General features: G+C 38.0%; 2 protein-coding genes across 3 annotated transcripts; both read left to right on the forward strand.

The window, feature by feature from the left end:
* The first annotated feature begins 416 nt into the window (after positions 1 to 416).
* Positions 417 to 11,563, forward strand: panx2 (pannexin 2). Its single transcript, XM_028450837.1, has 6 exons — positions 417 to 539; positions 3,973 to 4,482; positions 5,797 to 6,911; positions 8,575 to 8,710; positions 9,001 to 9,186; positions 10,199 to 11,563. The coding sequence occupies exons 2-6, from the start codon at positions 4,254 to 4,256 to the stop codon at positions 10,516 to 10,518; spliced, it is 1,986 nt and encodes a 661-aa protein (XP_028306638.1). The 5' UTR covers positions 417 to 539; positions 3,973 to 4,253; the 3' UTR covers positions 10,519 to 11,563.
* A 2,499-nt stretch (positions 11,564 to 14,062) lies between these two features.
* On the forward strand, positions 14,063 to 24,146 carry trabd (TraB domain containing). 2 transcript variants are annotated; one of them, XM_028450838.1, is made up of 10 exons: positions 14,063 to 14,142; positions 14,539 to 14,678; positions 16,620 to 16,686; positions 18,916 to 19,082; positions 19,413 to 19,553; positions 19,826 to 19,936; positions 20,730 to 20,869; positions 21,040 to 21,212; positions 22,950 to 23,046; positions 23,127 to 24,146. In XM_028450838.1, exons 2-10 carry the CDS (start codon positions 14,655 to 14,657, stop codon positions 23,296 to 23,298), a joined length of 1,092 nt encoding a protein of 363 aa, XP_028306639.1. In that variant the 5' UTR covers positions 14,063 to 14,142; positions 14,539 to 14,654; the 3' UTR covers positions 23,299 to 24,146. The 2 variants fall into 2 exon arrangements, with proteins under 2 accessions (XP_028306639.1, XP_028306641.1); XM_028450840.1 differs by having other exon boundaries at positions 14,072 to 14,142; positions 14,535 to 14,678.
* The last annotated feature ends 352 nt before the right edge of the window (positions 24,147 to 24,498 follow it).

The raw sequence follows: 24,498 nt of genomic DNA on the forward strand, positions 1-24,498 counted from the left end.
GAACAAAACCACAAATTTCCCCATATGCCTTTTTTTATTTGGTTCGCACGTTATTATGGAGCAATTTTCAAGTGTCTTGTGCAACCTCTAAATATCAAATTATTTGCATAAAATTTGGACCCAAATAATTTGGCAAAATATGGAAACAAATGCAGGTTTCTGATAGACAATTTCAAAAAGAATAATTGTGGCTCACCCTCTGTATACCGGTACATATAAAATAAACATGTAAACAAATGCCAGTAATGTTGCTGAATAAAACCATCTCTGTATTGTTCAGTAGACCTTATTAATTCAATGTGTAGGCTGTGTTATGTGATGTGATGAACTCGTACACAGATCTGATCTCATGTGATGATGTGGTGTCTCCTCTCCTCCTGAGAAGGATGCGACGCGATGGGGGGGGGGGTGTTGGAGGAAGCTGGGGGGCTGAAGGCGGAACAAACCGGTGTGATCGGAACGGATACAAGCTGGAGCTGAGCTGCCGGTCCGCACTGCAGATTAACTCTCAGCGTGCCGCCAGCATCCACCAACACACGGTGAGTGAGTCCTCGTTCTTTCCCCTCATTGTCATCATCGGAGCAGAGTGTGGAGGTGGGGGGGTGGACAGCAGCTGCAGGTATCCCCCCCCCCATCATCTCCCTCTGCTCCATCACACACACATTCCTTTGTCTTACACACTTATTAAAGTGCACGTGATGTGCACCAGCATGTCTTTGGCGTCCTGTGTGGGAGCTGTCCGCTACTCGGGTGCTGAAATGTGTCCTTCCTGCAGACTGCATAGGGGTGTGCACAGTGCACAGTGATCTGTGTGGATGTGATGCCCTGATCGAGATTATTTACCTGTCCTGTACTCACAGACCTGTTGGAAGCTGTCAGAGCTCCTTCACCTTTATCATCTCCCCACTCTGTGCAAATACTGCATGGTATTCCATCAGAGACTGAGAGCACTGGGAACTTGTACTCAAGTACCGCTACAAGTATTGTTACCTCAATTACAAGTAAAAGTACTGGTGTCAAAAAGATACAAAAGTAAAATGACAAAGTACTCTTTGACATAAAGTACTCAGAGAACGTTTTAACCATACGCTGAGTTTGTTTTCCCAAAATCATTCGAAAATGTACAATTCTTTATATAATGTACAAATATTTTAAGCATCATAAAACGCAGTGACTGTACAAAATAAATATGAATTTGTTTGTTGTAGATTGTGTAATGTGTTTGTTTTAGTATAAGTTTTCTGGGAAACTTTTGAGACTTTAGGTTGGTTCTTCTTCTGTTGTGCAATTCTTCTTCACAATGTAAATGGTGAAGCGACACTGCGCCCAGAAGTTCATGTGTGTCACTGTCGGTCTGATCAAGAATTTACATCATTAAACGATGTGTGGACACAAATGTTTGTAGTCGACATGATCAATTATGTTACTAATCATTTTTGCATTATTGTGTATGTTACACATTGTGGTTGGACCGAATGTCGAGAAGGTCTATATATTTAATTTCATGTATTCTTTTGATCCCCCTAGCAAAAATCTCAAAGCTCGCCTTTGATTTTAACTTACATTTAAATGTGTCGTGAATGGCAGCATTTAACTTTATTTACTTGTATAAAATATCAATGTTCAATCACATTTCTCAATGTAAATGGTAAAATGGTAAATGGACTTGATTTTATATAGCGCTTTATCACCACACTGAAGCAGTCTCAAAGCGCTTTACATATCAGCTCATTCACCCAATCACTCTCACATTCACACACCAATGGGACAGGACTGCCATGCAAGGCGCTAGTCGACCACTGGGAGCAACTTAGGGTTCAGTGTCTTGCTCAAGGACACGTCGACACATAGTCAGGTACTGGGATCGAACCCCCAACCTCTCGATCAGAAGACGACCCACTACCACCTGAGCCACGGTCGCCCGTGGCTCAGGTGGTAGTGGGTAGTGGGTCGTGATTGAACATCTCTCTCAATATAGAAATAATACATGAAGGCAATTTGTTTTATAATGAGTGAAAAGCAGTGATGTAATTTCCTTATGTAATAGGTTAATTCAGTGTTCATCAACCTTGGGGTCGTGAGCCCATGTGAGTTCGCCTGAAATTTGAATAGGGTGGCCTGGAATGTGTTAATTACTGTAATACATTTATTTTTAAATTGTTTTAACTATTATTCATTTTCAAATTCAAATACAGTATAAAAATATCTGAGCTGGCACTTTGTGTCACTTTGTGTTTTACTCCTGGCTACGCTCTGTATTTGTTACACAGATCAAAAACTATGTCTAGAAAAGATTCTTTGGGGTCGCCAGAAATTTGAGATAGGGTCGTGATCCAAAAAAGGTTGGAAACCACTGAACCGTTAACTGCTACAAAAATACAGATTAAAGATTTCAATTTGAGGGCTTATTCAGTAGCGACCAATCATTTTAAAAGTACAAATATAGATTACCGGTACATGGTTTAGATGAGTAAGATGATATCCTGTGACTATTATGATACTTCCACCACTGCAGATCAGGAGTTACAGTATCTGATAACTTGTTTCTCAAAATCATCCTTGAATTCCTTTTTGTGTGGTCATACTAAATCTGAGATAACGTGCATCCGTCCCTGACGTTCTCTGCTCCTCTGCCACAGTTTGAAGGACAATGGATGGAGGAATGAAAGGATGAATGAACCTTCTCCTTGAATCCTTGTAGCAAGCTCGACTTGTCATAGCCATGCTGTTGCTGCCAAGCACTAAGGGATTCCCTCTCCAAGCTCCTGTTTAGCATCGCCCAGCTGAGAGACATATAATCAGTCGACTGGAGCTTTGCCAGTGGTTCACAATCAGCAGTGCTGGCTCCCATTGGCATCAATAAATGTGGTGCTGTCCCTTTAAATCTGAATTATGCAAACTTTTGCTTCCTCTCTGATCCTTCTTCTGAGATAAAGTTGCCTCAGAGCTTCATTCAAGGGGAAAGGAGAGGAGGAACACTTTGTTCTCAGTTTGATGATACCTGCGATCACTTCATGATCAACCTTCATTTGTGTTCTCTGATTATATCATATTTTTTTTGGTGATGTTTTTCCCCCTTTTATGTGTTAAGGAGTACCAATATACTGACATTACAGTGCTTTATCATCAGATTTATGTTTACACTTATCACAAATGACATTCACATAACCTTGAAGCTAGCAGCATGCTCTGAAGGCACTATAGCTGCAGCACAGCTCTTGCATAATGATCCGAACACTGTGCATACATGCAGTGCCTCGCAGAAACACTCAGGCATAAAAGGCAGAACATGTCACAAATGTCAATGATTAGTGTAAGGGGGGGGGTCACCTGCCAACCCAGTGTGAAGCTGAAGAACAGAATGCATTCAAGCGACAGTCAAGAAAAAAGCCAGGAAAGGAATTGGAGTAGCAGTCACTATCTCTACAGAGTAATTAAAAAAGTTCAAGATAAAAAAAAAAAAATATTTGTAAAAATCATACTCAAGTAAATCCCAGCTTAAAAGTTTAAAAAAAAGTGTTCATCTTCTATTTTTTAAAATTGTATTTATTTATTTTCTACCTTGTCAAATCATGCTGTCGAAGGCCAACACTATATGTAGTGCAATCTTTTTGCCACAGCAATGCATGTTTTGTTATTGCAATAAAATGAATGAATTAATTGTATTGCATAATTGTGACCATCACCAGCCCTCCCTAACGAAGGGCAAGACAAACTTTATTAAAGGGAGAACATAAAAGGTTATACCTTGGCGAGGGGGAAGGGAACAGGGAAGAGGGAGTCACGGTATGACAATGGAAGGGGTGGGGAAATCTTGTATTTTATTAATCAAATAAAGGAAAAGTAAGACTCGCACTTTTTAGCGTTCTGTGAAGTTTTACATTGTTTAAGAAGCTTTTCTGTGGTCGTGTGAAGCTATTTCATTTTAATTTGTCTGTTGGAAAAAAATCACATCTGGTCTCTGTGTTATAGGAGAAGACTCATTCAACGCTTTTCCTGATGAAGATCCGTCCAACAGCAAATGTTCTGCTTGGATCAAAAGGAAAAGTCCATGATTTCATCAAGATCAACCAATGTGATTGACACAAAGTAGTCTGTGTGGGATTTTAAGAAAAAAGACAACAATGTGTGACTTCACACTTTCCCTCCCATGGAAACAAGGACTAAAGCTGGCCACACGTTCCTGCATGTCTGTGTGGGCCTCACTGTGGGTGTAGAGTGGGGTGTTGTGGTGAGTGTCCCTTGATTTCCGGATGCAGAACATTCTCGATCAAAACTTAGACATGGCCACAGCTCTACTGGCAGGGGAGAAACTGAAGGAGCTGATCCTGCCGGGATCCTCGCAGGATGAGAAGGGCGGGGCACTGGCTGGCCTCATGGTGCAGCTCAAACTGGAACTGCCCTTTGATCGGGTTGTTACCATAGGGACGGTCATCATCCCCATTCTGCTGGTTACCCTGGTGTTCACAAGAAACTTTGCAGGTAAGAAATACACTAATGAACAAGATAACTCAGGGAGAGCAAAGCTCAGCCAAGCACCAAATCTCATCTTTGCCAGATATTAGCAGTTTCCTGGATCAGTGATCCTGATCATGGTACCATCATTCACACTTTAAAGGCTTGGAAGAAATGTCTATCCCCATTAATAGCCAAACAGTAGGTCCAAATGTATGGGCACCTCCACTTTATTATTAGGGGGTGGGGCAGTTGTGATGAAATGCACAATTTGGATCCGACCCAGATGAAACTTGGTGGATAACTGAGGAACCAAACCGACACAATTGAGTCATACTTCATGTAAATCAGTCAATTATGAACAGAGAATGAGAGATAGAGTTTTTTCAGTTTCATCCAGGTCTATCTTTGGTTAAATGTTAAATACTTACATAATACATAATCCTGCTAAAAGAAAAACAAACAAATAAATAAACATTGGTGGAGATAATATAGTTCTCTTGTTTTTGGCATATCTTTGCATACAGAACTAAAACTGGTAAGGCGTGATGTGGTTCTGTCTTGTTTAATCACTTAGAATTAAAAGAAATTCAAGAAAACAAGTAATAGTCTGATGTAATATGGATGTAACGTATGATCATGTTGCTTATTGAGGAAAATGTGGGATCTGTTGACTCGTCTTTAAGTACAAGAAAAAAGCGTTTGGTTCACAGTGCTGAGTCAGACTCTGCAGCAAAAATTAGGATTAAACTGGAATAAGTTTTCAACTTCAGCAGCAAACTAGTAGATGTCCAAACAAGTCAAGTTTAAGATAGAAAGGGGACTGTTAGCTGTGATAGTAACATACACACGTTCTCAGTATTAAGACTTTTTTTGAGAGATGAATCTGAAGAGGAGTCATATACAATATTGTCCGTGTTTTGATGACAATCACTTCTTTATTTCAAAGATCAAACGTGAACTTGCTGCGACCCTGAATCACTCAGACTTCACTTACTGGACAGAGAGTCCATCATGAAAAACAGAGACAGGAAACAGAACCTCATCTTTGCAATCTGAGCCGTGCACATATTTTTCATTCTGTCAAAAAGAGAGCTTTACTTGCAGACCTTGAAGAACTTGATGCGGTCGGAATTCATATGAAGACAAGGTTTGCAAAACACTCTCCAGTGAAGTTGCGATGAGAAACGTATCGTAATATATCCACTATGTGCAATATGTGAAGTGGCACTGCAAAACCTTATGTGCATGTCAAGTTTGATGAATTATTTGCCTGAATTGTTTTCTGAATATTTTGACAAAGGATTTAAAGTGTTTTCTCTCTCTTTGTGTTCTACGTAGAGGAGTCCATATACTGTTACACACCACATAACTTTACTCGCGACCAGGCGTTGTATGCCAGAGGCTACTGCTGGACGGAGCTTCGTGATGCTGAGCCTGGTGTGGAGCCTCAACTTTGGCCTTCGCTATTTGAACACAAGTTCCTACCCTACGCTCTCCTGGCCTTCGCCGGAATCATGTACATTCCTGTTCTAGCATGGGAATTCCTCGCCTCAACACGGCTCACTTCAGAACTCAACTTTCTGCTTCAAGAGATTGATAACTGCTATCATCGAGCAGCTGAGGGCCGAGCCCCGAAGATCGAGAAACAGATCCAATCCAAAGGACCTGGAATCACTGAGAGGGAGAGGAGGGAGATCATTGAGAATGCAGAAAAGGAGAAAAGCCCCGAGCAGAATCTTTTTGAGAAATATCTGGAAAGACGAGGCCAAAGTAACTTTCTTGCAAAGCTGTACCTGGCCCGGCACATGGCCATCATCTGCCTCAGCTCCATCCCCATTTCCTACCTGAGCGCCTACTACGCCCGCCAGAGACAGAATGAGTTCACGTGTGCTCTGGGTGAGCCCCCGGACATTAGCAGCTACCCGGAGCTGAAGCTGAGGGTGAACTGTAAGTTGCCTGCTGTGCAGCTACAGCGCATCATGGCAGCAGTAGATATCGGCTTGCTCTGCACCGTCAACCTCATCATTCTCCTTAATTTGCTGCATTTGTTTGTAGTGCGCAAGTCCAACTTTGTATTTGACAAACTGCATAAAGTTGGCATTAAAACAAGGCGACGCTGGCAGAAGTCTCCTTTCTGCGACATAAACATTTTGGCGATGTTCTGCAACGAGAACAGGGACCACATCAAATCCCTCAATCGACTGGATTTCATTACAAACGAGAGTGACCTCATGTATGACAACGTGGTCCGGCAGCTGCTGGCTGCACTTGCACAGTCCAACCATGATTCTACACCCACTGTGAGGGAGTCTGGTATACAAACAATTGATCCAAATATGGATCCCTCCGATCTCAGAATAGGAGATATGGGCGGGGAGCCGCTGGTCATCAAAAGACCTCGAAAGAAAATTAAATGGATCCCATCATCAAATCCTCTCCCACAGCCATTCAAGGTATCACTGCTTCATGCAAACAATTGTCTGTCTCCTTTTATAAATCAGCTATATCAGACATAGGCAACTGGCAGGCCAGTCGGGATATTTTTGTACTGTCCCCGCAAAATAATTAAAAAAAACACAAAATAAGTCCAAAAACATACAAAACAAGAGCACTCAGAGAGCGCAAACATCTGCCAAGTGTAAAGGTACTGTATCTACAGTATCTTTCAGATCATCTCCAAAATCATACTCGTTCAGTGGAGGTAATTACAGAAAAATACACCAAATCTGAATAAAAAATTCACAAAGGACAATTAAAATGACCACAATGACTACGAAAACACACAGGATGACTACAAAACTACACAAAAGAACTGTAAAATGTACAAAACAACCACAAAAATACATACAACAGAGAAACACAAAATGACAATAATTTGTGCACCAAAAAACCAACAAAAGCACACAAAATTGGAAATAATATAAAAAAAAACAACAAAAATACACAATGAAATAACAGAAATACACAAAAACAACGGACAAAAATATAACAAAAATACATACATTCCGAAACTACAGACAAATATGCAACAAAAACACACAAAACCCTTTGTTTTTTCCTATATTAGTACTCAGGTCATTAATGGTCATTATTCTAAACTAGTGCAGTGCCTGTAGGAACTATGTCTTGCTATAGAAAAGTGGGAAGTTAAGTAGCTTTTTCATGAATGGTTTACATGGGAGCTTTAATTCCTCTTTAATGCAGAGTAAAAGTGAAATCCTCTTTAAACTGACCTTGTAAACATTTCATTCCTAATGCAACTCAAATTCTGAATTTAACACACACACACACGGTTCACCCGAAGCGAGCAAAAAGTGAAGGGACACCGTGAAGCACCGTTCCTCGAGCCCCTCTGTTTCAGCTCTGCTACCCTGTCACGGTGCCTATAGCACACACACACACACACATACACACACACGGATGGCGCTCCAGCCCCGGGCCATCACAGCGCCTCCACTCAGGACAGGCTGCCCCGGCCTTACACCGTCCATCCTCTTCCCCGCTGCCCACAGAGTGATTGGCTGTGGTGCGTCCACAGGCTGCCTCTAACCCGGCCAACTGTGCCGCATGATCGAAGCCAACAAAGGCTCAATCCACAGTGATGACGTCATCAGTTCTAAAATTTCATGAAATTGTCCGCTCCCGGTGGACAATTGAATGAAATCATTTATTAACAGTATCATTGCAGTCCAAACAAGTCTGACGTCGCACATCCTTGAACCAAGCAGCAGCCATGTTGAAAGTCTCAGCTCTGTCTGTCCCTGAACTGCAGAAATATTTGAGCACACACACACACACACACACACACACACACACACACACACACACACACACACACACACACACACACACACACACACACACACACACACACACACACACACAGAGATTTCTTGCTTTATAAATGTTGACATAAATGTTGATAATGTGGCCCTCAATCACATTTTTGTGGCCCCCACTGTCATAAAAGTTGCCCAGCTCGGAGTTATACTGTCAGTGAGAGTATAGGGTACAATCCTTCTAAAAACTGATTTTAGAGTAAATTATTATTACTCTGTTATTACAAAATGATGTTTCTTTTGATAATGACTCGTTTGTCTTTTGTAAATAATAAAGGAACCCCTAACCCTCACACGTTTGGAAAACAACACCAAGGCTGAAAAACCCAAACCACTCAGAAGAAAAACTGTGGCCGACAGCTTCATGGCACCTCTTCTGGATAACAAGAGCACACAACAGTCTTCAACTAAAGGTTAGCTATAGTGTTGATCTATGTTCATTATTTTTCTTTGCACACCTCATACTGTACCACAGGGATAGTCTAGTTAAAAAAACAAGAAAAGAAAAGAAAACTGGAGCAAGAATTCTCCAAGTAGACAAAAGAGGAGAGCAAGGTGTTTCACTTTTTTCAGTCACAGTATTATAGTTAAAATGAATATAGAATATATCTGATCATTTTAAATGTCTCATTTATTGAATTTAGATCAGTGCATTATATTTGAACTTTTAAAAAAAGTCCTTGGTCTTTTTCTTGTTTTGCAGATTTAAGTGGGATGGAGAAAAAGAACACACGCAATTTCTCCCTGGACGTCCAACCGTACATGCTGACAGCACCAAAGCCTAAGGTGGTGACCCCCATCACAGAGCCTGTGCCCTCCGAGCACAGCATAGACACTGTGTATTTGGAAGGCACTCACACTATTATTCATGTGTCTGGTCCCATCACGGGTAAGCTTGTGTGTCTCATCACACACACACGTGTCAAATTCAATTCCCAAAGGCTCCGTTCGGCCCCTCAGAGGATCCAACAATTTAATCTGTGACATAATTTTGCAATCCATTACATTTGGTTAAACTGTGCAGTTCCAGAATCAGATGTTTGTGACTGAATGCTTTGGTCTTGAGCATATTCTCTGTGATCTGTAAGAAGCATTAGCAAATGTACAGTATAATTATAGTTAAAATGACACACATTTCTTTTACGATTAAAAATACTTGGAACAACAATGAGTTGGACACCCCTAACTTAACCCACATTGTGTGTTATAGTTTTGCTTTCGTTAAAATAGAGTTCCAAAGGGGTGGTACGTGTCCGGCAAATTTTCATAGGAACTTAAGCTCAGAAATTTTGGGAAGATATATTGGGAAGTTGTGAAACTTCATGGGAATTATTTATTGAAATTAACCAGAAACTGGGAGTCACTTAAATAACTGATGCTGATATTTTTTGATGATGCTAAAATATATTTTCCCAACTACATTTAACATCCCTGTTTAAGGCCAACCTTCAATTTTTTAAAATGTCCCCTTCCCTACCCTTTCCGTTGTCCTACCCTGACTCCCTCTTCCCTGTTTAAAATAAATGTATTTATTTAATTGCAATAATAAAACATGCACAGCTGTTGCAAAAAGATTGGACTACATGTAGTGTAACTTTGACAGCAGCAGACAAGAGGAGTAAAAATAAATAAAATGACAATAATTTCCATTAAACCCCATGGAAAGTGATCAACTTTGAAAATTCCTAGAGTTTTACAACCCTAGTTGAAATGTTATTTAAAAATTACTCCAAATTCATGGTTAATTCCAATAAATAATTCCCATGCTAAGTGTATATATTTTAATATTTCCAAGCTTAAGTTCCTGTGGAAATGTACCGTTAATTATCCGCCCCATAACCCTATCTTAAAACAAACTTTTAAGTATTTTGATGGACCTGTTTTGATCTTTCTGTTTTCAGATACTAAGGTCTGCTCTCCAGAGTCAACCAACACTGCCTTGTCCTCACTGAGCCTTCCCACCACGTCGTATGTAAACGGGGTGAGCCCCAACCCTCCCTCCAGTGAGGACGCTCTGAGCCCCAAGTCCTCCCCTCCACAATCAGAGCCGCTCCTTCTCAAAGAAAACCCAGAACCTCAACCACCGCCTCTGACCAGAGTAGCCACACACCAGCTTCTGGGTATACACCATACTCTCTTTGAGGAAGAGGAGGATGAAAAAAGCAGAAGGGGCACATTGGCTCAGAGACCAGGGGAGCTTATTGCTGCTGGTGAATGTTAGAGAGGAAGAAGAAGAAGAACATTAGCACAGAATCTTTTTCACTGACATTCGTAGATAGCACAACGATTTGGGAAAATGTAGGTGACCCATCGTCTTAGTACATGTAGATGTAAATAAATGTGAATGTGACCTTTAAGATAGGTAAGAAGCACATATTCATGTATTTGGAGGTTAATCACTATAATAGTGTTGGAATTAATGTCACATTCACGTCTCAGGATGACAGTTGACAGAGTCTCACCTACAAATGCAACCAGCAGTGATATCTTTCAACAGGGTGCTACAGAGCAGGGTATATAATATGACAGCTATAATGATCATCTCATATGAGAAAATGAATAAATGACCTTTTAATAAGTAGATGACGTGACCGGGACCTTAGTAATGCACTTACACAGTAACTACACCACGACTTCAGAAAAAAAAAATTAAAAAAAATTAGAATTCCCTGATAATACTTAGTCCCTTTAAGTAGAAAATAGTTGAAATGTAGCTCATGCAATAGAGTTATGGAGGTCTGCACAATTATTATGCAAAATGTCACAGTATATATTTGCGGCAATAATGAATGCGCTTAATGCATCATGTTTCACAAGTTTCTATACATGTACAGACACTTTCTTAGACTCCATGTTTGTGGCGTCTTTAACAACAACAAAAAAGACACCTTCTTATTGCTACTCCACCATTGTTATTTAAGAATGTTTATAGAATTTTGACTATTCCATCTTATTTACAAGTTGGCCTTTTCACAACATATGTTATCAATACTGTTTACAGAACGTATCATTTGAAGTTAAAAGTACCTGATATCTGGAGGTTCATTGAAAGATAAAGTTTTATTTACTGTATGTAATTTGAGTTAATCAGCCATGGCAACTGGCGGCCAATGTGGCCCTCAAAGTTAATGCACAGGATTATAGAAAAACACAACAAATCAACAGCAAAAAATATGCAGAACAATTCCAAAAAACATACAAGATGAAAATAAAAAAAATACACAAAAAACACAAAATTACCGAAAAAAACCCCCAAAAAAACACCAAACGACAACAAAAATACACAAAAACCTTTAAAATGCTGACATGGATGCTGATAATGTGGCCCCCGACTGTGATAAAAAAAAAAAAAAATGCTCATCTCTTAGACATCATATCTGTGATTTAGTGGCCTCTGGTGGTAATGTAGAATATAGAGCTTGTTGAAAGGATGATTTCCCATCGTGGTAACTGCTGGCCTAGTGCAATTCTAATTTATTTTTGAAAATTTGTTAATAATAATAATAATATTGGCTTGGATTAATGATATATTTCAAAATATTGTAGTCATTTGAAAATGTAACAGTATAGGTCCCCATTTATATTTTTACATGAAAATGTTATTGTACAAGAGGACAGAGACGTCTACACTTGCATCTGCTTATTGCATCTACGTATTTCAAAAAGCAAAAACGAGCAATCGCTAGTAACGTGATGACAATGACGACTGAGCAAACCAACTTTGCAACAACTGTAGCACATGCCTGTTCCTAGTGGCCCATGTACGGTAAAAATAGATCTATGCACACTGTATTATTTGTTTATTTATTTTGTGGGGAGGGGGCAGGGCAGGAGTGAAATAAAGTTATGTCATACTTAAAGGCATTCATTTATTCTCTTTTTTTGATGACTCAAGCCAGGTAAAGTCTAGGTTTCTGTGAGTGTTTGTGTGATTATGGTGAGGGAGGGGAATCTCAGGCTACCGCACGATAATACGATACTCGTTACGTGGTTCGTGATGCCGATCTTTTTCAAAAATAAAAAATGACTGTGGTTAAGTGTCAGTTTCATAGAATGAAACATTGAACTTAGTGCATAAAGTTAAAGTTTGGTGACTTTTAAAAGTCAGAAAAACAAACAGGGCCCACTCTTTTATTTATCTAACTAAATAAATATTCCTGTCCTCCCTAACTCTTCTACCATTTATTCCTCCCCTCACTCAGGTATAACATGATTAGGGATGGTCACATTTATGCATTACAACAAATGTCATTTTTGTTATTTTTTGCAAGAAAAAACATACAAAGTGGCCCTTAAAGGATTGCACTACTATTGTCAATCAAAATGACAAATGCAGACATGGAACATATTGAAAGTTAAAAATAAACTAAAGACCTTTTAAAAACAAACGATAATTTGTTCCAGCATATTGATAATCTAATCACACATGGAATGAGGATATTTATCGCCATTTTTGTCCCACCCTGGATGAACTGACACCCTAAGTCTGTGTGCTGGGTAATCATGAACAGACTTCTGTGCTTTGCAACTTGACCCTGAAATAGATAAGCAGGTACTGAGGATGGATACACAATAAGTTTCTTTAAAAGACGATACAAATAAAAAATCAATGATTCTTTGAGAGGACAGAGCGAGGTTAAGTTCAACCATAATGTGTTTATTTCACTTGAGGATTATGTGTAGCTTTGAGAAAGTGAAGCATAAATAGTAGCTTACATATTATATTCACATTATTATCAGGTAATCAGACTGTTCTGTTTAGGTGAACATTGTGAAAAGAGAGGAGGGGTTCATATGCAACAACAACAAAAAAAAAAAACAATTGGAATGAGTCAGTGGAGCATAATACATTATATTATGATGTTGGCTGTTTGTGATGTGATCCAGCATCCATTCCAGCTATTTCCTGATTATAGGTGTAAAATAACCTACTGTTTGATGAATGGAAGAAAACCAAATAAATAAAGGTGCTTTTTCATTTTCCACAACAGCACACACATAGAATACCAGCTTTTGCTTCTTGTCTTTCAAGAAATTGATATATAGGAAATTAACAAATAAATTCAACTCCCTTTTCTTATTTCAACGTTATAAATTAGCGACTAAATTTTTTTTTTTTTTTTTTTTTAATGATCACAGTTACTGCCTGAATTGTTTTAGGAAGAACAAAATATTGGGTCAATGATGTGATGACTACATTTTCTTTCCAACTGTGGTTAAAAAAAGGTTTATATGCATAAAAAGATACGCACCTTCCCTATATATGCACTCACTTTGAATTTACTGTAAATTTGTAATTTATTATTTTATTTAAAGTATCAAAATTACTGTAAATCTATTCGCATTCATATTCTGCCCTGTTTGACATGGTTTCCCAAATGTTTTGTAGTCCTGTAAAAAAAAAGTTATTCTAATTTTTTTTTTAAATCATAATATTTATAGAAACAATGTTAATATATATGTATATTGACCAAATGCTAAAGTTACTAACTAAATCGTTTTAGAAAGAACTAAATGTTAAGTCCCTTAGTTGAAGTGACCAAATGCATTATTCATGTACTATCAACTAACTAGCAAGAAAAGTTGCCTATAACACAGATATTAGGGTGGTAAAATACCCCAACACAAATTCAATCAACCCGTCAGACAGACATTATACGTACTGACCATATTTCCACGTGATAGCTCTTTGTTTTAATGAATAAACATTAGGCACGAAAGAGAAACTGAACTGGTACTTTCCTTGACTAATACACTACATGTACCAGAATGCACCGCGACTGTCAGCCGCAGCCGCTGCTCGAGCGAAAAACAAGCTGGATTGGAAGACGGACTGGTTTACTCAGTAAGTAGCTGCGATTTAATAAAGGACAACTGCAGCATACATCTGCACTTCACATGTATGGCCGAGTGGTGGCATGTAACGTATGTTATTTTATCATAATGTGTGGAAATTGATTAAACCAACTGGATAAAAGGCATGGACGAGCTAGCCTACATTAGCTCTGGCTCGCTGTTGCTAACACCAGCGCTGAGCTTTCAGGAGACACTGCTTAGGCTGTCCTACACATCATTTCTAGTTTCTACAACGTTAACATAGGAGCTGAGTCCTCACCTTCACCTGTACACTTTCTGTCAGTTGTCACACTGTATTCAACTACTTTGTTTAGTTACAGACAACTTTTTGCTGCATGTTAGATTTACCTCGGAGTGTTTTCACTTTTGTCGTTTCCGCTGTTAGTAAAAAGCTACGTCAGCGGTGAGTGAGTGAGTGACACAGCAGCGCTTGTGTCTGAATGTCCGTGAACGCCTCCCTGCTCGGCTGTATGGTGTGAACCTCGGTGTGCTTCTTCAGGCATGGACCAGGACAAAAACTCAGAGGTTGGTCCAACAATCATGGATGTTTGAGGGGAGAGAGTGGGGAATGCTTTGGCTAAATGTGCTTATTAGATAAACCCCGGGCAGAGGTGGACAAAGTTCTCATCTGGATTACTTTAGTGAAAGTACAGTCAAAAACTACTTAAATACCAGTAGAAGTAGCTTTGGCATGATAAAAATGAAAGTACTTAAGTATCGGTACGTGTTGCACGTGTCGACACGCCTCCATGAGTTGACTGACACAGGTACCTAATGTAAAATAAAGGTTTTGTTATTGGTTAAACCATGAGCATCCCCGGTTTAAAGTAATTTAAAGAAAGTGTCTATTCGTATGGTTATCGTAAGGACAACCCCCTGGTGCTATTGGTACGTTAGACAGTGGGCATGCGCACCTGGCGAACTGCGCATGGCGTCCGTCATGTTTAAATAAGGCAATAATCTTTCCTTTAATTTTTAGGGTTAGGATTAGAATTAGGGTTTCTCATAATAGTAAAACTTAAATTCGCAAAATATTGTACGTATACGTGTAAATAGTTACTACGCTATTAGTGCGCATGCCCCTGGAGGAGTCTTTCACGGTAGTTCCGTCACTACCTGACCTGTGTCCTTCCGGCTATAGTTCCGTCAGTTTTATTTTAGTCCTAGTCCTAACCCTATCCCTAATTCTAACCCAGGAAATTCCCTAAAATATTTAGTTTTTTTTTCTTCTGTATGTTTGAAGGTGGAATTTGCCGCGTTAAATATGTTAAAATTAAGAAAAAAAATGTCAGAAGTGGGATTCGAATCCACATCAGCGGAAGAAAGAATCCTTGAGTCTAGGGCCTTAAACCGTTCAGCCATCCTAACATGGTGGTAACACAGGCACATTACGCTTATGTAGAAAAGGTCCGGCAGTGATGGAATTGCGCATGCGCACAGAAGTGCCGGAACTATAGTCAGGTTTGTCTGAGGTCTGGGTCCGGAACTATAGACACTTGGTTATAACTCTATCGCAACAATTTTTAGGGTTAGGTTAAGTTTTAGTCACGTGACCTAAACTGGCCAGTGACTGACCTCATCAGATGATCTAAACTAGTCAATGAGGGGCGCTGCGTACGGATAGAATGTTGGTATATTGATATGGTAACCGTACGGATAGACACTTCCTAATATAAAACCTTCATAAAATTCATCATCATAATTGCAAATAAGAAAAACACAGATGCACAATGTGTTAGTACTTAACTGTGGTACAACTAAATACCACTGTGGCATTTCATGTATACGCTACCATAATATTTAGGTTTGTGTTTGATAAAACCACATCAAACCAACCAAACCACCATTATTCACAGGATGAACAAATAAAGGTAAAAAGTCTCAGTTTAGGTAACTGCATTTATCAAAACAACTGTTTCATTTGCCAAAAAGCAAATCTAACCTATACCTCTGTATTACCAACAACAACAAAAAAACCTGTTTCTGTTACTTATAGTAACATTTGAGCATCATGAGGTATAATTCTAACAAAAACTAAAGAACTAATAAAATGCTTTGTTCAGTGTGTTTTTTCTTTAGCTAACCACTCTATTCTGACAGCATTTAATTGATTTTATTTTATGATACAAATCATTTTTGGTTTCAAAGACAACTTAACAGAAACTTTTAGTAATAAAAATGAAGTAATGAAAAAACCTGAGCTGACAGGAGAGAAAAAGTACTGAGTAATGAAAGTAACTGTAGTAGAGTAAAAGGAAGTAGTATACCATAAAAATAGTACTAGTAAATCTATTAATAATTCCTGTCTATCACTGCCCCCTGGACTGCTGCTATGCTTTATTGCTCTGTTTGTTCTTTCCTGCTGAAGTTGTTTTGCCTTCACTAAGTGAGTGACTCAGTGTATTTTTTTAATCTTGTGATGACATCCATGGAGCTTTGCTTGATTTGCTTTTGTAATGCTCACAGGATGAGTCAGTCGGTCCATCTGAGGATCCTTCACAGGACGAACTATCCCGTTTACCTCCAGGACTCTGTGAGTTTATGCTTCTGTTTTTTTTTTTGTTTTATATTTATCATTGACTCAATGTCCGGGGGCCAAATCTGGCCCTTTAGAGTATCCAAATCGGCCCACAGGAGGAAGTAAAAATGACAGAGAAAACCTTATTCATTAATCAAACATTTAATAAAAACAAAACATTAATCATTATTCAGAAAAATACCAATCAAATAATTCAAATGTAGCTATCTCAGTCCCTCGAAATTCACAAATTCAGTAAATCTCCGCAGTATTTGCAGGTGCTCATTATTTCAGTGCCTTAATCACATGACTGCAGTCATTTTTCATCGCAATCTAATCGCAATTTTCGAAAGAATGCTCCAGTCTTACAAAATCCTCCAATTTCTTGTAAACAATCCCACACAATTGCCCTAAAAAATACAAAAACAAGAAAATTGGTCGCAAAATTTTGTAATTTTAATTATTAATTAAAATACCACTTTTTAAATAAAATGAGAACTTTTTTTCCCGCTTTAAAATTGTGCGTTTCGCCTCTTAGCAGTTGGAATTCTCGAACCGAAGATTTTAACATTTTTCAACTTTCTATACTTTTTTCCAACTTTATGAACTTATTCACCTTTCCTCAGTTTTTTCAAATTTATTTTGATTGTTTCAGATCCTTTAACATGTTTATATTTTTTGTCTTAATTCTACTTTAGCTTTTTCTGCAACTTTTTGAGCTTGTTTCAACTTTCAGTGCTTTTCCAACATGTTATAGCCTATATCTGCTTTTCAACCCATTTCAACAGTTTTCACCATATCTTCTGCATTATTTCATAGAGGGTTCAGCCATAAATATCAGCATGTGCATCCTCACTTGCATTTTTTTTAGGAAATCCAGTTTTCTACCTATATATTACTATTTATCATTTATTGCTCAATAATAGAGATGTAACGATTCACTCAACTCCTGATACGATTCGATTCACGATGCTGGGTTCACGATACGATTCTCTCACGATTTATTTTACAAAATGGGACTGTAGACAAATTTTTTTTTAGAAAATACTGTATTATTTTCCTTTTATTTTTCATTGTCAAAAGAATTCTTTGATAAACTATTCAAAACAATGCAATTTAACTAAAAATAAATCTTGAATGAAATAAATAAAGGAATAATACAAATGAAAATGAAGCCTATTAATTTAAATTCTGGTTCTATAATAAACAATGCAAAACTGCATAATAGTTCTTTTTCTTTTAAAAGTGTGACTGAAAATGTATTTTGTGCCTTAACAATTGGACTTTAAAAAAAAAAAAACAGTGATTAACACTGATTTACGTCATATTTGTTTGGACCAGCAGAGGGCGCTGGTAACACAGTGGTCGGTTGGCATGCAGATATCTTGCAGTGAAGAGGAGAAGCTATGCTAGCAGACAGAGCTAATAGAAAAACGTGACTTTTACAGATATTCAAGTAATATTACAGATATTCTTTCGGTGCTAAAGGGGTAATGAATCATTTATTGACATATTTAAGAGTGGAAGGCGGCCAGAAAGAAAGTATTAGCAGACTCCGCCCACCGCCTACACTTGTGGATAGCGCCCTCTGCTGGTTTAAAAAAAATACTGCGATTCAATTTTCAGAAAATCGATATCAACCGTGATACCTATGAATCGATTTTTAACTGCCTTACGATTAATCGTTACATCCCTACTCAATAATGATGATAATATGTATTATTTATTTTTAAAGCGCCTTTCAGGCCATCAATTGGACACTTTACAAAAAAACAGAATAATAATAACAGTGCAATACATTTAAAATAGTATAATACAAAGAAGAAGAGAAAATAAAATGCAATCCTTAGATATCGTAGGTACCCAAGAGACATACTGTATGTATCAGCTATATGTGGAATGTAAACTAGGACATAAGACTGTTGAAATGACTCCTTTTCACTCCTAAAGTCTTTGTTCCAGTTTAAATCACATTACTCTGTATTTAGCCCATGAGTATAAATCAGTTTGACAGCCCTGATTTACTGATAACCACGTTAACGTAGCAAAGTGCTGCATCCTATCCCTCTTTAAAGCACAGGGCAGAATAGGCCTGTTAGTCTAAGTATTTTAGATTACAATGGACAAATACTTCTTTTAGAAGTTTTCTCATGTTTTTTCTAAATATGAGGTAAATCAAGGGTAGATCAATGTGTTTATGCATTTTTTTCAAACAGTATTGTGTGTTTCTGTTGCTCTTTGTAGCCGACGGTGAAGCAATGGAACTTCTTTGGCAATTGCGAGCTCAACGCCGTCAGTCATCTCCTGAACTACCCGAAACAGTGACTCAGCTAACCGCTCCTGATGGTAGTTTGCTGTACTTAGTGGGCACGGCCCATTTTAGTGACAGCAGCAAAAAGGATGTGGCTATGGTACGTGAAAAGAGGCAGAGCACCATGTAGAAGATGAGCTTTTTTTGATGAAAAATTCTGAAAATGACGAGTAAAATACCTGAACATACTGTGAAGTGAAATTGTAAAAGTGTTTTGGGTTTATCAACCATAAATCTGTCTACTTGTTTCCCACGTGGCTTTCATGTGCATTTGCTGCTTTATTCTAGTAAAGTCAATATTATTGAATATTTCTTTCCTTTTATCCAAGAGGCATCTTCAGCTCTGACTTTCACAGATAACTTGCAGCCTGATCATTTTGCATCTCCTCCTTTTCTCAACCCACTTCTGCCCTTCTTCTCCTTCTCTCAGACGATCCGTGCTGTGCAGCCAGACGTGGTGGTGGTGGAGCTCTGCCAGTATCGGGTGTCGATGCTGAAGATGGATGAGAATACTCTGCTGAGGGAAGCCAAAGAAATTAACCTGGAAAAGGTTCAGCAGGCTATTAAGCAGGTCAGGATTTTTTATTTATTTATTTTTTTAAATAAAAAAGGATTACAAAAGACTAACGGACTAAAAAGAGTAGATATTGTACCATTAGAAGAAATAAATAATTCACTAGATTCTAAAGAATCCAGCAAGAGGGTTTTAGCTTGGTAAAGGTTGGGTTTAGATAAGTTTTATTACATTTCAGCCTTGTGTACTCTGTTGTTTTAATTAAGGCCCGCGAGGGTTTGTTCGTTTTTTTTGTTAAAGAATGTTGATTTCTTCTCTCACTTTGACAGAATGGTTTGATGTCCGGTTTGATGCAGATCCTCCTGCTAAAGGTTTCTGCTCACATAACAGAGCAGCTCGGCATGGCGCCAGGAGGAGAGTTTAGGGAGGCCTTTAAAGAGGTAAAACACACCCACACACACACACCATGATGGTTACAAACAAAATGAGTTGTGTGGTTTGTTGAAAATCCTTAAACTGGTTCACATGAAATCAGTTGTCACAAAACTAGCATAGTTTTCCATCTATTCTCATTAAGGATCGTCACAGCACTCATGCGTCTATGTTGTCTCTTCTTAACTAGGAATGTTCAATATTAGCTATTGCCCATAGCCGATGCTCATATTGTTCAACACTACATTTCCTATATAAACCACTGCTGATATATACACAGACCTCCTAAACATAGTTTGTCACATTATATATAACTCCTTGGAAAAAACATGTTAAGCCTACTTTAATGTGATGTATTCCTTAAACATCATCTGTACAAAATAACTTTAGTCATGGAAAAAGTGCCATATTTGTTTTTAATGTTGTTATAAACAACAACATATTTTTTATAATATTGGTGGAAAAATCAATGTCTATGTTGGCAGATACCGCATTTTAATGCAAATATGGGCCAATAATATTGGTGAGCTGATATTATTTTTAATCATTACTGCAAACAATAGTCTATAAAGGTGACTGCTACCTACTCTTACAGTAATGCATCCAATCATATCCTGCAAAAACAGACTTGGCTTTTATCTGAGACAGAAGATGTCATTGTTTTATAAATATGAATTACTCCTAGTCAGTAAATAAAAAAAAAAATCAAGTAATTTTATTATGAAACGTTGACTTGTTTTTCTGTTGTTTTATTGTCTTTTGTTCATTACTTTCAATGGTTTTTCTTTCCTATCCTTACAGGCAGGACGGATACCATTCTGTAAGTTCCACCTTGGGGACCGACCTATTCCTGTTACATTCAAAAGGGCCATTGCTGCCCTGAGTTTCTGGCAGAAGGCTCGTCTGGCCTGGGGTCTTTGCTTTCTGTCAGACCCAATCAGGTAAAGCTCTAATGCTCAGGAAATAAAAAACTTTCTGTATTCTAAACTAAAGCTGATTTTGTAATCGGAAGTGCTTCCCTCTGGTAAACAAATGTCAATGGAATGAGAAAACGTGTAGCAGTGTAGTGTGCTAGTTTTCTACGTGTTAAACCGTGCGTTTCATTTTACAGTAAAGAGGATGTGGAGAAGTGCAAACAGAGGGACCTGCTGGAGCAGACCATGTCAGAGATGATTGGAGAGTTTCCTGCTCTACATCAAACCATCGTAGCCGAGAGAGACATTTACCTCACGCATATGCTCCGCCAGGCTGCTCGCTGTGTGGAGGCGCCTCCCAATGCCCAGAGTAAGGACTGCAGGGCTTTTTAAATTGTTATTATAGGTTTAGGTTTAAACTTAATTTCATTGATTTCTTTGGGCAGATTCCCTTAGTTCAGGGGTGAAAAACTCATTTTAGTTTAGGGGCCAACCATTGACCTGTTTGATCTTAAGTGGGCCACAGATTTTACTTGGTAAAAAGAACAAATTTAACCTCAATTGTGCCCTAGTTTTTAATATCAGTCCCTGGTGGATCTTAACTTAAAAAAATCTTGACTTTGTTACAAATTTTTGTTTAATTTAGAGGAATTTTGTGATTGCAAGATTTGTGGAAAAATTGAGAGTTCTTTCCTCAATTTGCAATTAAAAATGACTGCATCCATGTGATATAAACAAAGGAAATTTGCAAGCCCCTGAAAGTTTCATTAGATTGTTGAATTTTAGATCTTTACAACTAGATTATTTGGTAATTTACAAAATATTTCATGTTATCTCTGTCATTTTTACTGTCTCCTGTGGGCTCAGTTAGACGCTCTAAAAAGCCTTTAGTTTAATTAATTTAATTAATCTCAATGTTTGATATGAACATTTTCTTTTAGTGGTGTTTATTTTTTGAAATGTCCATTTATGAGTGTGTTTTTTTTTTTTTTCTACTGTAACATTGTAATGACACTTTTGTTCCTGTTTAAATACAGTTTTTAGTTTCCTTTGTATACCTCTGTCTGATAGAGTTCCTTTTTTGTGTGTCAGGACGTGTCGTTCTGGTGTGTTGAAACCCATGTTTCAAGAAAGGTGTTGCTCAACTGTTTTTTAACTGTAATTACAGTGTGGTTTGAATAATACTTTAAGTGTAAATGCTCATGTTGTGACTGTCACTAAGAGACAACGATCAGTGAGAGATTATTCTAAGAAGCATGGATGTTTAGGTCAGAGCAGTTTTTGTGGAACTGTTCCCGTTCTTTCAGGGAAGCTTATCTCTAATCATAAAGGCTGGTTCTAACAGGCTGAGAACTCTGAACATGGTGTCATATCTCATTTGTCCACCACAAAGTTTGTTATATTATTTAGGTTAGGTTCTCAAACAGTGGGGCGCACCACCTAAGGAGGGTGTTATGTCAAATTTACTGATTTATCTTTGTTTGCAAAGTTCTTTATGTTGGGGTTATTTTGTGCTCGAAGAACGTTATTTTTATGAAAACAGATCAGATAGTGGAGCCCTGGGTTCTGAGTAAACATGGTGATGCTGTTTTTAGTTGTTATGCTGAAAAGTAGTGGAACAAACTGCTAGCAGAGCTGAAGTCAGTATCATGTGAACATTTTTAAATCCAAGTTAAAGGCATTCTTTTTCTCTACTGTGTATAATTGAGAGATTTTTAGTCATATTATTGTTGATTTAATATTTTTGCTGCTGAATTAAATGTTCTTATTGATATTTAAACTGTTAAATGTTTTCTGTTGCACTTATTAATCACTTAAAGCACATTGAATTATCTTGTGTATGAAATGCTCAATACAAATAAATTTGCCTTGCCCTGTTCTCAAATATATTATTGCACAATTTTATGCATATTCTTTGCGTTTTGAAGGATAGTAAACATTTTTTACCTTTTTTCCAATTAATTATATTTATTTCAATATTGTGTTAACATTTTTGCTCTGTTAAAAAGTAAATAATGTTTGGTTTTGTGTTTTATTTTATTTTTAAATGTGTAGATTGGAAGGTTTCTTGTTTGTTTTTTTAAAATGTCTGATGATACTTTTCCAGAAGTGCCTGCTGTGGTGGTTGGAGTGGTCGGAATGGGCCACGTCCCTGGTATAGAAAGCAACTGGGAAAAGCAACTCAATATAAATGAAATCATGAGGTAACGTCTTGTGTTGTTTTGAAACATTCTGATTGTGTTCTGACGACACTGCAGCTGACGCTCCGTGTGCTTTTCCTCAGTGTGGAGCCTCCGTCTCATTTGTCCTGGGTTGTACGCACCATGGTGAAAGGTTTGATGGTGGGCGTGCTCGGCTACACCTGCTACCGTGTAGGAGGAAGTTTAGGCAAAGCCCTGCTGTCTTTAAGCACCGTTCAGTCGTTACTGGAGACGCTACGACCACTAACTGCTTGACCACACTGTGTTCTTCTCGCTTCTTTTAACCTATTGGAACAGTACACTGATCACCAGTGGCCTTAAAATCAGGAAGTGAGGTGTGAGGAGGAGGATTTTCAAACCCACACAATGGACAACAAAGCTCAGAGGGTACGGGGTACGGGGTGCCCTCAACATGTATTGACACACCTGTTAGAAAAACAGGGCTATACTGCCAAAGAAACCACAACATCACTCTGTAATCTTCCAGATTTTTTGCCGCGTAGATATTTTTCAAGACTTAAAAAAGGCCACTTCCCTTTTACAGGATTTTCTAGTTTTGCTGACTAATTAACAGTTCATACAAGATGTTGGAATCATCTTTAGTCTCTTACATTGATAGGATGGAGCATATTTTAATTTTTCTTATAGTGGGCACTTTCATGCTCCTTTTTCTTTTTTCCCTCTCAGCCAGTTTTCATCCCTTGCACTTTATAAGACTGGTAGGTGTCTGTGCCTGTGTGCAGCTGGTTTAAGGAAAGCAAATCCAAATGAACTTGAACAAGCCAATGTTGGCTTTATCTAGTTGTTTAGAGATACTTGTTGAATGTGTGGTGCAGGTTTTAAAGGGGAAAAGTAAACAGAAATGTTTATTGTGGAAAAAAAAACTCACACTAAGAATTACATTCTCTGCTCAGCCAGTGGCAAATAACAAGTGCCTGAGACGTCAGCTGCAAGGGCTACGGCGTTTATCTTAAATATGGATCTTAACATACAAATGAATGCAAGTTTGTAGGATTTCAGTTTTGTATGTTAACACATGCCTGTTTAAAAAAAAAAAAAAAAAGAAAATATGGCTGAATTTTGCCTTTGCCTGAGATGGAATACAGCGCAAACATAATAATGCCTTAAGAATCGTATTTAAATTAGCAAGTAAGACAAGAGTCTGGTTTTGTTCTCAGTGATAATTGTGTATACTAAACTAAACTGTTTTTGATTCAATGAGAAGATTGAAAGTAATCGACACTGGTAAGCTGTTTGGACTTTATAATATATGCATTATTGTTTCCAGTCTGATTGGGAAACAGAACCAATGACTTGGATGAAAATTAAATTTACTAAACTGAAATAAAACACTACGGTTTCAATTATTCTGACAACTTTATTCAGGAAATTTACTTTGATCTCCAGACATGTTCAAGTGAGCATAATGATTGCTTCATTATGTTACTTGCCTGA

The sequence above is a fragment of the Gouania willdenowi genome, chromosome 6, assembly GCF_900634775.1.
Source record: "Gouania willdenowi chromosome 6, fGouWil2.1, whole genome shotgun sequence".
In the NCBI taxonomy this organism is placed as follows: domain Eukaryota; kingdom Metazoa; phylum Chordata; class Actinopteri; order Blenniiformes; family Gobiesocidae; genus Gouania; species Gouania willdenowi.

Excerpts from the sequence above, each read along its gene's own strand:
- panx2 (XM_028450837.1), top strand. The coding sequence starts at position 4,254 with ATGCAGAACATTCTCGATCAAAACTTAGACATGGCCACAGCTCTACTG. Across the intron at positions 6,912-8,574 it reads CTCTCCCACAGCCATTCAAG|GAACCCCTAACCCTCACACG; the intron begins GTATCACTGCTT and ends TAAATAATAAAG. Across the intron at positions 9,187-10,198 it reads TGTGTCTGGTCCCATCACGG|ATACTAAGGTCTGCTCTCCA; the intron begins GTAAGCTTGTGT and ends TTCTGTTTTCAG.
- trabd (XM_028450838.1), top strand. The coding sequence starts at position 14,655 with ATGGACCAGGACAAAAACTCAGAG. Across the intron at positions 19,083-19,412 it reads GCAAAAAGGATGTGGCTATG|ACGATCCGTGCTGTGCAGCC; the intron begins GTACGTGAAAAG and ends TCCTTCTCTCAG. Across the intron at positions 19,937-20,729 it reads TTAGGGAGGCCTTTAAAGAG|GCAGGACGGATACCATTCTG; the intron begins GTAAAACACACC and ends CTATCCTTACAG.